This window comes from Bos taurus, chromosome 24 (genome assembly GCF_002263795.3).
Source record: "Bos taurus isolate L1 Dominette 01449 registration number 42190680 breed Hereford chromosome 24, ARS-UCD2.0, whole genome shotgun sequence".
Taxonomy (NCBI): Eukaryota; Metazoa; Chordata; class Mammalia; order Artiodactyla; family Bovidae; genus Bos; species Bos taurus.
In genome coordinates, this window is record NC_037351.1 from 10,161,114 (window position 1) to 10,176,248 (window position 15,135).

Genomic DNA, 15,135 nt, shown 5'->3' on the forward strand with positions numbered 1-15,135 from the left:
GAGTACGTCAAGGCTGTATATTGTCACCCTGCTTATTTAACTTCTATGCAGAGTACATCATGAGGAATGCTGGGCTGGAAGAAGCACAAGCTGGAATCAAGATTGCTGGGAGAAATATCAATAACCTCAGATATGCAGATGACACCACCCTTATGGCAGAAAGTGAAGAGGAACTAAAAAGCCTCTTGATGAAAGTGAAAGAGGAGAGTGAAAAGGTTGGCTTAAAGCTCAACATTCAGAAAACGAAGATCATGGCATCTGGTCCCATCACTTTATGGGAAGTAGATGGGGAAGCAGTGGAAACAGTGTCAGACTTTATTTTTGGGGGCTCCAAAATCACTGCAGATGGTGACTCCAGCTATGAAATTAAAAGACATTTACTCCTTGGAAGGAAAGTTATGACCAACCTAGACAGCATATTCAAAAGCAGAGACATTACTTTGCCGACAAAGGTTCGTCTAGTCAAGGCTATGGTTTTTCCAGTGGTCATGTATGGATGTGAAAGTTGGACTGTGAAGAAAGCTGAATGCCGAAGAATTGATGCTTTTGAACTGTTGTGCTGGAGAAGACTCTTGAAAGTCCCTTGGACTGCAAGGAGATCCAACCAGTCCATTCTGAAGGAGATCAGCCCTGGGATTTCTTTGAAAGGAATGATGCTAAAGCTGAAACTCCAGTACTTTGGCCACCTTATGTGAAGAGTTGACTCATTGGAAAAGACCCTGATGCTGGGAGGGATTGGGGGCAGGAGGAAAAGGGAACGATAGAGAATGAGACGGCTGGATGGCATCACTGACTCGATGGACATGAGTCTGAGTGAACTCCGGGAGTTGGTGATGGACACGGAGGCCTGGCATGCTGTGATTCATGGGGTCGCAAAGAGTTGGACACGACTGAGTGACTGAACTGAACTGAACTGAACTGAATCCCATACAAATCCAATTTGGTTATATGGAGACTATATACATATGGGAAATGCAAAGTTATTCTGTTTCATTTAAAGCTGGGAATTACCAGTCATGTCCTGGAGAGTTGGTATGAACAGTGTCAGGTAAACGGAAAGTTCTAAATGGAAAAGTCTCTGGCTTGTTTGTGTGTCTTAATTTTTTTTATTCATTTTTTAAAATTTATTTATTTTAGTTGGAGGCTAATTACTTTACAATATTTATTGGTTTTTGCCATATAGTGACATGAATCAGCCATGGGTGTACACGTGTTCCCCATCCTGAACCTCCTCCTACCTCCCTCCCCATCCCATCCCTCTGGGTCATCCCAATGCCCCCCGCCCTGAGCTCCCTGTCTCATGCATCGAACCTGGACTGGTGATCTGTTTCACATATGATAATATACATGTTTCAATGCTATTCTCTCAAATCATCCCACCCTCACCTTCTATTTAAATACTGAAAGATAGCTTTCATCTCCATTTTACTTATTAGAAACATTCAGCCATGTTACCCAAGCACTGTAATTTGTATTTTATTTTCTATAAATGGTTTTGTTTCTTTGTTAAGATGAAAAACATTTCTTTGGTATATATTTGCAATATAAAAATATCTTAGAGTTTCTATTCACAAAGTATTTCATAACATCAATATTATGAATCAGTATAAAATTTTAAGTCCCCCAGGTCTTAAGCTGAATTTTCTCTTTTTTTTTCTATTTAATTAGCTATGTAAAGTATCATAATTTGAGAAACTGAATGAAAAAACATTTCTATTGAAAAAGAGAAATGTCACATTTCACCTGGTTTGATAGTTGATTTAATGGAGTTTGAGTTTTACTGAAATAGAAAAAAGTAAGCGAGTTAAACTTTTAAAAATTTATCAGTGCCGGTTATCTGTCAAGGAGATTGGTAGGGCAACTTTTCCACCTTCAGGCAGATTTATGACAATAACTAAGCAGAAATTTGTAATTGTTCCATTCAAATTATTTCTACAAAATATGATTAACTAGCTTACCCGGAAAATAAATGCATATTTTGTCCCATTTTTACAGATGCAAAAGTTTTATCCTGCCTTCAATAATTCTGTGAGAAAGTGTTTGTTTTGTTTTTAGGTGATTCAGGAGAATTTATTTATTTATTTACTTATTTTAATTGGAGGCTAATTACTTTACAATATTGTAGTAGTTTTTGCCCTACATTGATATGAATCAGCCATGGGTATACACGTGTTCCCCATCCTGAACCCCCCTCCCACCTCCCTCCCCATCCCATCCCTCAGGGTCATCCCAGCGCACCAGCCCTGAGCGCCCTGCCTCATGCATCGAACCTGGACTGGCGATCCATTTCACATATGATAATATACAGGCTTCAAAGCTATTCTCTCACATCATCCCACCCTCACTTTCTCCCACAGAGTGTTATTTTTTACATGTCAAAATATTGTTTTATTCTGTTCTCTAGGAATATGGAAGATACATAAGAGTTGAAAATATTACAAGAGAGCTTAAGAGTTTTGTTTGCAGCACACTAGTTCCCCTGAAGAGTACCAGTTGGAATCCAGAGCAAAATGAATTGTTGGTTATTGCTGCCTTTTATGTTGGGAATTCCTCTCCTATGGCCTTGCATTATAGCAGCAGAAAACTCTAAAACAGAGGAGGTGAGGCACCCAGCGGGATCTCGTTTGAGAATCAGGCGTGGCTGGATGTGGAACCAGTTTTTTGTACCAGAGGAAATGAATAAGACCAGACATCACATTGGCCAGGTACTGATTTTCTGAAAGTGCTACTGGAAATAACCTTGTAAACGTAATCGAATGAGTTGAGGAGGCTTCAGTATTTGATGAATTTTTCATTTTCTCAGTGGAACTATTAGAAAGGCTCAAACAACAGCATAACTGATTGTTTCATATTTGCAAACGCCTGAAATATTCTCAAAACTTGAAGAAGAAGGAAAGCTCTGCCTTTCAAATTTCACTTTGGTCTCTCATGTGAAAATGCAGCATTTATCAACATCTGGAAATCTGATGGTGTTATTTTTGGTAATGGATCAAAGCAACAGTAATGTTTACCAACAGTATTTAGCCGAATTTTCCATTATGCTAAGTGGGTGTTGATTTACCGCTCATTAATTTTTAATGAAATAGATTAATACCAAATCCTTTTACAGTCATGTAGCTTCAAGAACCTACACACTTCATTTGATTAGTGAAGTTGAAGTAAAATGAATAATGATTTCACTTCTCTCTATAAAAACATTTTAAGAAAATGTCCTTAATGACACAAAACATTTCCTATTCATGTTTTCAGTTTTTATTCTTATTTGATTTTCTTTAAACAGAGGTAATTATAATATCATGTCCTTCTTCTCTGTAAGGCTCTTTCTCTGGATGAATGAACTCAAATAAGTTTAACCGCTAATTAACTAGCACTAAAATTTAATTGGGCCCAAAGGGTGAAGCACTCAAAATTCATTAACTCCCTCCTTCTAGCCCTTTCAGGAGAACTTCTGTGTTAGTGTGTTGTCTGGATTCCGCATGAGTTCATCTAGCCCATCAGCCAAATATATGAGTACATTCAACCAATGACCTCGGTTAGGATTTTAGGCCAATTTCAGTCATTGGTGTGTGTGTGTGTGTGTATCTGGTGTAAGTAATATTTCTCATGCCTTTTTTGACTTTTAGTGGTAAGGCTCTAAGGGAAGTACAACAGTGCAATCAGAATGAGGACTAGTGATGTGATTAATTCACATTTTCTTGTTTCTTTTTTTGCTTCTGCTCACTACAGATAACTTTTATTTCCTCCTTTCATATAGCATTTAGCTTTGTTTTTCATTCTGTAAAAATATTTATGAAAATATTCTAACAGATGTCTTTCCTCTAAACAACCTCATTGGGCTTAAACAGCATACAGGTAACTATTTAAAAGAGAGTAATAGTGAATATTTACATGTTGTAGTGACAGAGCTGGTAAAAAGACAATGTAGCTGATATGTCCAAAATCACTTTGTTTTTGATCAATTTGTTAAAAGGAGTTAAAATTTGGAAGCACAATTAAGTAAAGATTTCATCATATTGATTTGCCAAATTGATAGTAAATACATAATTGAAAAAATGGTTTTGAATGGAAATATAGAAAATGTATAATCATGAAATTGAAATGTGTTTAACATGCATTTTGTGACATAAATAGGAAGATGTTGAAATTATGGTTTTTTAAATTAAATCTGAATCCTAAAAAGATCAAGCTCACTGATCTATGACAATTAAACTGAATATACTAGAAATGCATTTATTCATAACTAAATCTGACTTTCCTTCATCCTGATATTCAAAGTATATTGAAATGATATTGGAAACCAGGGGCTGTGATTCTTCTCACTTCTAATACTTATTTTAGAAAATACATTTGTTTCCTTAATTTCTTATCATTAGGGCATGTGGACTTCACTTTTATGAATAATAAAGGACTTTAAAATTTAAAAGCTGTAATTGTTTTTTCATTATTTCCAATTTGTTTCTTTTATTGTAAAACAATGATTCAAGACAGCATTATAATATTAAATTGTTCATTTTGATATCTTGAGATATTCTCCCCACATAGAAAAATGTATTAATTAGTCCAGAATAATGACACATTGTACCTTGAGCTGTCAGAAAAATTATGAAATTAAGCTTGTGTCTATTGGTTAACCATATAAATTTTCAGAGAAGCTCTTACTTTGAAGAAGGGCATATTCATAAATAGTGCTCCCCAGCTGGCACAGTGGTAAAGAACCCCCCTGACAATGCAGGAGATGTGAGTTCGATCCCTGGGTCAGGAAGATCCCCTGGAGGAGGAAATAGCAAACCACACCAGTATACTTGCCTGGAAAATTCCATATACAGAGGAGAACATGCACACACCAGTATTCTTGCCTGGAATAAGATAGACAGAGGAACCTGGTGGGCTATATTCCATGAGGTCACAAGGAGTCATACATGACTGAGCACACACACACATTCATAAATTGAAATATGAATAAAGAATCAAGAAAACCATGGATTCATGATAATTAGGAGGTTCCTGTCTAATGCTTCTTCTCTTAATGTAAAATAAGTTAGATATGAAAAATCATGTAGTATTATCTATATAATAACCCTTTTTAATATATAAAATTCAAAATTCCATTAACACTATGATGAATAAGCTATTTAGTGAGAGCCAAAAAATAAGTATATTTGAGAATTAAGTGGACTATATTGGAAAGAAAGAATTAGATCTAATCTGGCTTAAATTTGAGGACTAAAAGACCATGTTACATAGTGATTTGTAAGAGGGGAGGGGCTGTGTAGGCGAGGGTCTGGGGTCAAACAGGGCTTTGATCCAAATCATAATTCGACACCCAAACCATACAACTCTGTGGAAGTTTTTATATTTTTAAATCTCACTTCTCTTCTCTATTCAAAGCATTTATTAAATCAACAATATGTATTTCACAATATTAGTATGAGGATTAATTGAAAAAACTAATATAAAGCAATTTTCAGATTTTATGGATGATTGAGATTATTATCATAGTCTCAACATGCTCCCTAATTTTCTTACTAATATTTCCATGTCTTCTATGTGTTTTTAGCCTAGAGATAGAACATCACTATTTAAATTTATGTAAGTCATTATCTCTTTAACTGTCTCTAGATCCCGATCTAATATAAATATTTGAGATTATGGTTTTAATGACTAAAAAAGTAATCATCTGAGTAAACATGAACCGACTGTGTTGTGCATAATGTATAAAAGAGACTTTGTTTTTCAATCATTATAGTTTCTAATTGGAATCATCTATTTAGACTAATAAAATTTGTATACTGCTTTACAGTGAAATTTCTTGGTGATAGATTTTAATCTTAAATTTAACATTTCACCTCATTTAATACAATATGGGAATTATATGAAGTTGTTAGTTTGGAGAATAATTAACAAACATGAAAATGAAACAGTTAAAATATATCTATTTTAACATATCTAGATAGTAAATTATCTCTCTTTGCACTTGCAGCTAAGATCTGATTTAGACAATGGAAACAACTCTTTCCAGTACAAGCTTTTGGGAGTTGGAGCTGAAAGTCTTTTTGTTATTGATGAAAGAACAGGTGACATTTATGCTGTACAGAAGCTTGATAGAGAGGAACGGTCCCTCTACACTCTCAGAGCCCAGGTAATCGACACCACTACTGGAAGGGCTGTGGAACCTGAGTCTGAGTTTGTCATCAGAGTGTCGGATATCAATGACAATGAACCAAAATTCCTAGATGAACCTTATGAGGCCATTGTACCAGAGATGTCTCCAGAAGGTATTGCATATTAATTTACATCAAAGATGTACCTGTTAACAATGAAAACAGATTTAAAATTTCAAGCATATGTTTTGAACATGAATTATTTAAAGTTCTACCTGGGTACTTCCTTCTGCAAATCTGTTAAGTAAAATACTTGAAAAATTTGACTATACAGTAACATTTTATAAGCAATGATACTATTTATTATTAGGTAATTTGTCTTGTTAAAATATAATTTCAGTCTTCAATAAAGAATGGTTAAACATGTTTCAGTGATGCATGAAATTCTTTAACTTGTTCACTTATTACTTTCTTCAATATAAGAATTTACTTTCCAAAATAAACTATATTTTTGAATCTCAAAAAAACATATAAGATCATCTCCATTTAAAAATAGGAGAAACCATTTTATAAGACAAAAAAATCTATATTTCACCCAAACAAGGGATCATGAAAACGAAAAACAAAACAGTTGAAGATCTTTGTGTAGCCTCATCCATTTTTAATTTCTTTTTCAAACCCAATATCACTTTAATAAATACTTTAAGTATAAATACTTGTAAAGGAAAATGCTTTCCATGAGATATAATAATTGACTGCCTTGGAAATCAGACTTGTTTCCAAATGGGGAAAATTATCATACAATCATACAAAATTTATCCACTCTTTCTTTGTCAGAAAATTGTAACAAAACAACAAATAGTATATAAATTTTACTTCATAAAATGTATTTAATTGTGATAAACTTGAATTTATGTGTGATTCAATAAAGATGATTTTTAAAATTATGCTAAGGTGCTTTAAAACTGCCTTATCTGAACATTAGATTCATTATCCAGCATGTCTAAAAATGTAAATTCCATATATACTTTCCTGATTCTTCACTCTTTAACAACTAGCAATTTAAAGACCCATTTCTACATGTATTCAGAACATAGATTTTTAACACCAGCATAAACAAATTTAGCTGTGTAATATATATCAAGGCCAATTATCCTTAGATATAAATGATGAATTAATATTGTCCTGTCTGATCACTAGGCAGTGATATATTTCTTTTTCTCCTTCCATCCTTCTCATCCTCCTCCTCCTTTTCCTCCTAGCTCTTTTCTTTTCCTTCTTCAGCAAACATATGTTATAGATCAAACATGTTCTAGGAATTTTTTGTGAGACTAGGGATTTGATTGTAAAGGAAACATATGAAATAATTGCTAGTTAACAGAGCTTATATTTTAATGATAGCGTACAAACTGTAAGCAACTATTTTAAAGAAGCCAGGTAATATTTGACCTTATATGCTATTAAACTGTTAAGTATGAGCAAAATACGATGATGGCTAATTGACTGGACAAAGCGGGGTCATTTAGGAGGTAATATTTAAAGAAAGTGATCCAAAGAGGCCAGCCATGCCATGTTCTGGGAAAAAAATTCCCATGGCACAGTGAGGAGAGCTGCAGAGGGCATGGCAACGGATAAGATCTCCTTGGTGAAGAATGTAGGTAGGGAAAAGGAAAAGATACAGGGTGACCGAACTGCTAGATATAAAGGAGTTGACTGGTGAAGGAGAATCAGTGGAATTAGACAGGCATGTAAGAAAAGAAAGACATGAGAAGCGATGTTGCAAAAGAAGAGATCCTCCAACTGCATGGAAGCTGCTGTGAGGTTGAATAAAATCAACAGAGAAGAGTGATTTTTTTTCAAGCATTGGAACACATTTACATGTAAGTTTACATACACAAAATAAGTTTTTGCAAGACGATATGTCTGATAAAGTGGGCAAAGTCAAATATCATCTTAAGTTTTATTTTCATAAAGTCCTTTGCAAAGACTACCTTTAAGATTAAGAGGCTGTTCAGAACACAAAGTTGATTTGAATTTTCCATATTGGAGAAAATCTCTAAAGGATAATATAGGAAAACAACATCAGCTATCAATGTAATGGATAGAATGCAGACTTACTATATTACATATTTTATTGTTATAAACTGTGCTTCCCAGGTGGCAGAGTGGTAAAGAACCTTCCTGCCAATGCTGGGGACATAAGAGACACAGGTTATTATATTACATGCTACGTTGTAAATTTATTAAAGGAAGAAGTAAACTGAGAAATTGCTCTTATTAAAATCTAAGAAAATGATATTTTATAATTATACTTTCTTCGCATAACAGGATAGATAAAAATCAATTTAAGAGTGCTTTAGACTTCAAGAGTCCAATCATTGGCTCTTTGCATTTGCAAATAGTTTGGTCATCTGTGATCAAGCTGTGATGACAACTCAGAAATTCAGTGACCTTTAGCTCTTTCAGTCACCAAGTGAAGGCTTTCCCTCGCTCTGGTATACATTCCTTGCTAATTGAACTTTAAGAAGTTATTCAATTTAATTTTTTAAGAGTTGCCACAAATTACCCAATTCTAATGACAGGATGGTGTCATAAGATGGAAGAATAGGAATTAAGGGTGAGAGAATTCAGTGTACACATATACAGGTTTTGGGTTATTGCTCCTTCCCTTAGCACAAAATTTTCATGATCATTCTGCATTGTCACAGTGGTTCTAAGCAGGGTGATCAGCTCTCCAGTTCTACTGAGGACCACCCTACTCAAACCTATATATATATATATATATATATTTACAACTTGTACTAGAAGCATTTGTCATTGATTTTTAATTTTTGAAAAAATATTAATTCTTGCATTACAATAAGCCAGAGTGAATTTTGTAGGCATCTGTTGTTTTACTTTCAGTTTCTTTCATAATGTGTGAGACACATGGGCTGTGAATGCAGTTCTTTTTAAGACATGATTAAATCTGAATGGGGGCTATATGATAAAATACAGTTAATCTGAGAAACTGATCAAATGATGCAAATGTGGATGAAGGGTATCCTGATATACTTCAGGTTAAAATAGTCAGCACAAGATATCTTTCATTAATGTACATATAGATCATTTATTCTTTAGAAATATATTTATTTCTAATATAATTTAATTTTTGACCTATTAATGTTGTAGAGTCAACCTTATCAGTTTTAGTGAGAGTACATTAAAATGATCAATAGAATAAATAGAGGCTAAACAGGTTAGATTATATATAATGACATATACCATGCTTCATACACTGATTGACTAATACAAATTAAAGATGATACTCAACCACCAAGTGTCTGTTATCTATCTTTACTGGTATTATAAGGAAAGGGACACTTGAAACAATCATTGATTGTTTCCATGAAAGACACATCATTGGCCTCGTGGTGATTTTGTCAACATTCTATGTACTGTATAACATTCCTAACTGCAAGCTCTTCATGACCCAGATAACCATGATGGTGTGATCACTCAACTAGAGCCAGACATCCTGGAATACAAAGTCAAGTGGGCCTTAGGAAGCATCACTAGTAACAAAGCTAGTGGAGGTGATGGAATTCCAGTTGAGCTATTTCAAAACCTAAAAGATGATGCTGTGAAAGCACTGCACTCAATAAGCCAGCAAATCTGGAAAATGTACCAGTGGCCACAGGACTGGAAAATGTCAGTTTTCACTCCAATCCCAAAGAAAGGTAATGCCAAAGAATGTTCAAACCACTACACAATTGCACTCATCTCATTAGCTAGCAAAGTAATACTCAAAATTCTCCAAGCCAGGATACAACAGAATGTGAGCCAGGAGCTTCCAGATGTTCAAGCTGGATTTAGAAAAGGCAGTGGAACCAGGGATCAAATTGCCAACATCTGCTGGATCATCAAAAAAGCAAGAGAGTTCCAGAAAAACATCTGCTTTTGCTTTATTGACTACAGCAAAACGTCTGACTGTGTGAATCACAACAAACTGTGGAAAATTCTTCAGGAGATGAGAATGCCAGACCACCTCACCTGCCTCCTGAGAAATCTGTATGCAGGTCAAGAAGCAACAGTTAAAACTGGACATGGAACAATAGACTGGTTCCAAATAGGGAAAGGAGTACGTCAAGGCTGTATATTTTTCCCCTGCTTATTTAAATTATATGCAGAGTACATCATGCAAAATACTGGGCTGGATGAAGCACAAGCTAGAATCAGGATTGCCAGGAGAAATACCAATAACCTCATATATGCAGATGATATCAGCCTTATGGCAGAAAGTGAAGAAGAACTAAAGAGCCTCTTGCTGAAAGTGAAAGAGGAGGGTGAAAAGTTGGCTTAAAACTTAACATTCAGAAAACTAAGATCATGGCATGCAGTCCCATCACTTCATGACTAATAGATGGGGAAACAATGGAAACAGTAACAAACTGTATTTTGGGGGGCTCCAAAATCACTGCAGGGTGACAATATACAGCCTTGACGAACTCCTTTTCCTATTTGGAACCAGTCTGTTGTTCCATGTCCAGTTCTAACTGTTGCTTCCTGACCTGCATACAAATTTCTCAAGAGGCAGATCAGGTGGTCTGGTATTCCCATCTCTTTCAGAATTTTCCACAGTTTATTGTGATCCACACAGTCAAAGGCTTTGGCATAGTCAATAAAGCAGAAATAGATATTTTTCTGGAACTCTCTTGCTTTTTCCATGATCCAGTGGATGTTGGCAATCTGCTCTCTGGTTCCTCTGCCTTTTCTAAAACCAGCTTGAACATCTGGAAGTTCACGGTTCATGTATTGCTGAAGCCTGGCTTGGAGAATTTTGAACATTACTTTACTAGCATGTGAGATGAGTGCAATTGTGCAGTAGTTTGAGCATTCTTTGGCATTGCCTTTCTTTGGGATTGGAATGAAGACTGACCTTTTCCAGTCCTGTGGCCACTGCTGAGTTTTCCAAATTTGCTGGCATATTGAGTGCAGCACTTTCACAGCATCATCTTTCAGGATTTGAAATAGCTCAACTGGAATTCCATCACCTCCACTAGCTTTGTTCGTAGTGATGCTTTCCAAGGCCCACTTGACTTCACATTCCAGGATGTCTGGCTCTAGGTCAGTGATCACACCATCGTGATTATCTTGGTCGTGAAGATCTTTTTTGTACAATTCTTCTGTGTATTCTTGCCACCTCTTCTTAATATCTTCTGCTTCTGTTAAATATCTTCTGCTTCTGCTTCTGTTAAAAAGCCTCTTGATGAATGTGAAAGTGGAGAGTGAAAAAGTTGTCTTAAAGCTCAACATTCAGAAAACGAAGATCATGGCATCTGGTCCTATCACTTCATGGGAAATAGATGGGGAAAGAGTGGAAACAGTGTCAGACTTTATTTTTTTGGGCTCCAAAATCACTGCAGATGGTGACTGCAGCCATGAAATTAAAAGACGCTTACTCCTTGGAAGAAAAGTTATGACCAACCTAGACAGCATATTAAAAAGCAGAGACATCACTTTGCCGACAAAGGTCCATTTAGTCAAGGCTATGGTTTTTCCAGTAGTCATGTATGGATGTGAGAGTTGGACTGTAAAGAAAGCTGAGTGCTGAAGAATTGATGCTTTTGAACTGTGGTGTTGGAGAAGACTCTTGAGAGTCCCTTGGACTGCAAGGAGATCCAACCAGTCCATTCTGAAGGAGATCAGCCCTTGGATTTCTTTGGAAGGAATGATGCTAAAACTGAAACTCCAGTACTTTGGCCACCTCATGAGAAGAGTTGACTCATTAGAAAAGACTCTGATGCTGGGAGGGATTGGGGGCAGGAGGAAAAGGGGATGACAGAGGATGAGATGGCTGTATGGCATCACTTACTCAATGGACGTGAGTTCGAGTGAACTCTGGAAGTTGGTGATGGACAGGGAGGCCTGGTGTGCTGCGATTCATGGGGTTGCAAAGAGTCGGACATGACTGAGCAACTGAAATGAACTGAAAATCACTGCAGATGGTGATTGCAGCCATGAAATTAAAAGACGCTTGCTCCTTGGAAGAAAAGTTATGACCAACCTAGACAGCATATTAAAAAGCAGAGACATCACTTTGCCAACAAAGATCTGTCAAGTCAAAGCTATGGTTTTTCCAGCAGTCATGTATGGATGTACGAGTTGGACTATAAAGAAAGCTGAGTGCCAAAGAATTGATACTTTTGAACTGTGATTTTGGAGAAGAGTCTTGAGAGTCCCTTGGACAGCAAGGAGATCCAACCAGCCAATTCTAAAGGAAATCAGTCTTGAATATTCATTGGAAGGAGTGATGCTGAAGCTGAAGCTCCAGTACTTTCGGCACCTGATGCGAAGTATGAACTCTTTGGAAAAGACCCTAATGCTGGGGAAGATTGAGGGCAGGAGGAGAAGGGGACAACAGAGGATGAGACAGTTGGATGGCATCATCGACGCAATGGGCATGTTTGAGTAGGCTCTGGGAGTTGGTGATGGACAGGAAAGCCTGGCGAGGTGCAGTCCATTGGGTCTCAAGAGTCAGACACGACTGAGTGACTGAACTGAACTTTGAGTCAATGTACAATTTCTCTTATACGTGACAATTCCTCACAGAAAACATAAATGTACAAAATATTATCAAATGATTTGTATTTCTTAGTTGCTTCAATGGGAGAAAGCAATGGCACTCCACTCCAGTACTTTTGCCTGGAGAATTCCATGGACAGAGGAGCCTGGTAGGCTGTAGTCCATGGGGTCGCTAAGAGTCGGACACAACTGAGCGACTTCGCTTTCACTTTTCACTTTCATGCATTGGAGAAGGAAATGGCAACCCACTCCAATGTTCTTGCCTGGAGAATCCCAGGGATGGCGGAGCCTGGTAGGCTGCTGTCTATGGGGTCACACAGATCGGACATGACTGAAGCGACTTAGCAGCAGCAGCAGCAGCAATTACTTCAGTGCTTATTTATTATTACTGTGTATGTTACTTTACTATTTTTGAAGATTTCTACAGTTTTTAAATTACTGATTAAGAATGTATACAGGCTTACTTCTCTCCACTGACTTTTTTAGAAAAAAACCTTTAGAAAATATTTAAAGGTTTTAAAGTTAATTAATCTGTATTTAATAAAATGTTATGTCAATAAAACTGAAACAGGAGAAAAGAAAGACAGAAACTGAAGAAAATAAAATCAGATAGTTAAAGTGATGTTAGAATTGACCATTCCTAAAGTCCTTCTAAGTTTTATAGCTGATATTTACAAATTATGAGTAAGAGTAAAGCAAGACTTTATGAAATTTATTTTAGAAGTTCTGCCTCAAATTTGTATCATCTTAATTTATTTTACATTTATTATTTTCATAGTAAAAACACAGAACATAGAGCTACAAAAATATGTGTTTTCAACAAGACTCATAATGCCAGATTCCATATTTACATAAAAATCATTAGAAAGCACAATTAAATAAAGATATTTAATTTAACCATTGATTTTAAACATACAAGTATTTATTTCCCATGAATTTTATTGATTGTTATTAAATTAGATTAAGAATGGTTACCTTATCAAGCTGGTAGATTTTACATTGCACTTTAAAAGAAAATTCATTAAAGTAGGCATTTTGTTAAATGGAATGATGTTAGCCAAATAATTCTGCTTATTTTCAGCTTGACACTAGGTCAAGATTATTTTAATAACATTTATTAATATTTTTAAATTCTATAATTTTTTGAAGAACTGGTTACAATATGGTTTTTGAAGAAAAACTGCTTTTAAATCTCCCATTGATTACTCCACTAATGGAGTATTATTTGAATAATCCTTAATTATATATTTTATTAGGTTATTTAATATGTAGGTTGCATAAGATCTACACATTTAAAATTCTATATTGTATTTGGGAATAAGGGCTATTTTTTATAAGGTTATATTTTCTTGTCTAAACAAAAGTATATTTGTTTGTTTCATAATTCAGAAAAAGGAGGGCAGGTCTTTCTTGCTAAAGAAAGAATCTTAGAGAACTAGGATCCATTTTTCAAAAAGATCAGAGTCTTAATTTCTTGTAACTATTTATGTTCTCTTCAGGAACATTAGTAATCCAGGTGACAGCAAGTGATGCTGATGATCCTTCAAGTGGCAATAATGCTCGTCTCGTGTACAGCTTACTACAAGGCCAACCATATTTCTCCATTGAACCAACAACAGGTATTCCTGGATGAAATAACGTGCAATTCAACATGATTCTAAGTTGGCAAACATCAGAGCAAAAATTCCCTGCCTACAAATGTGTTGTAAAGTGGACCAAATGTTTCCATAAACAAGGAGGTTGTAATGTAATCTTATGCATTTAATTATTTTTATTTTTAGCTGATTTTTCTAAGGTTGGGAGATTAGATTTTTCACATCCATACCACAAATGATTTGTGTATGGGCTATAGAGCATACCTAAGGATTATTACATTTTAAAAATATGGGAAAGAGACATTTACAAACAAATGACAAAAAAGTTGATACAAAGATAGCCTGCAAGCATATTAAAATTGTGCAAGCTTACTAGTCATCATGGAAATGCAAATTAAAATCACAGAGTTCCACCTGTACACCCAGCCAGAGTGAGGTTAATCCTGACTTTATGGCTGGGTTTGGAAACTTAAAAATAATAACTCTGTATTTTATGTACTTTTGATTTACATGAGTATAGCATTTGATTTTTCTACCCTTGCTTCTTCAATTTCTGTTAATCAATTGAATACTTTATAAAATAAATAAAACAAAAATTTCTCTATATCTATTGAACATATAAGAATTAAATAACATTGGTCATTTAACAAGTATGATTTCTTTGGTCACTGCAAAGATTAAATACACATAAAGAAGCTTATAGTCTCTAAAGACGAAAAAAATAAATACCTAACTAACCACCCAAAAATGTGGCAAGTGCCAAAAGGAGTAAAATTCTATGGTTGTTAATGAGACAAGTATTATATCCATCTCGATGACATGAAAAGCTTTAAGCAATTAAAGCATGTGTTGGGTCTTTAAGCATTTTTTATTGA

General features: G+C 35.3%; 1 protein-coding gene across 1 annotated transcript in view; it reads left to right on the top strand.

Moving 5' to 3' along the window:
- The window catches only part of CDH19 (cadherin 19, type 2), a 32,171-nt gene extending 25,123 nt beyond the window's left edge, over positions 1-7,048 (top strand). The window contains exons 2-3 of the mRNA NM_001099181.1: positions 2,405-2,705; positions 5,981-7,048. Coding sequence (NP_001092651.1) covers positions 2,511-2,705; positions 5,981-6,289 — 504 coding nt within the window. The 5' untranslated portion in view covers positions 2,405-2,510 and the 3' untranslated portion in view covers positions 6,290-7,048. The remainder of the gene's footprint in view (positions 1-2,404; positions 2,706-5,980) is intronic.
- Positions 7,049-15,135: the final 8,087 nt, after the last annotated feature.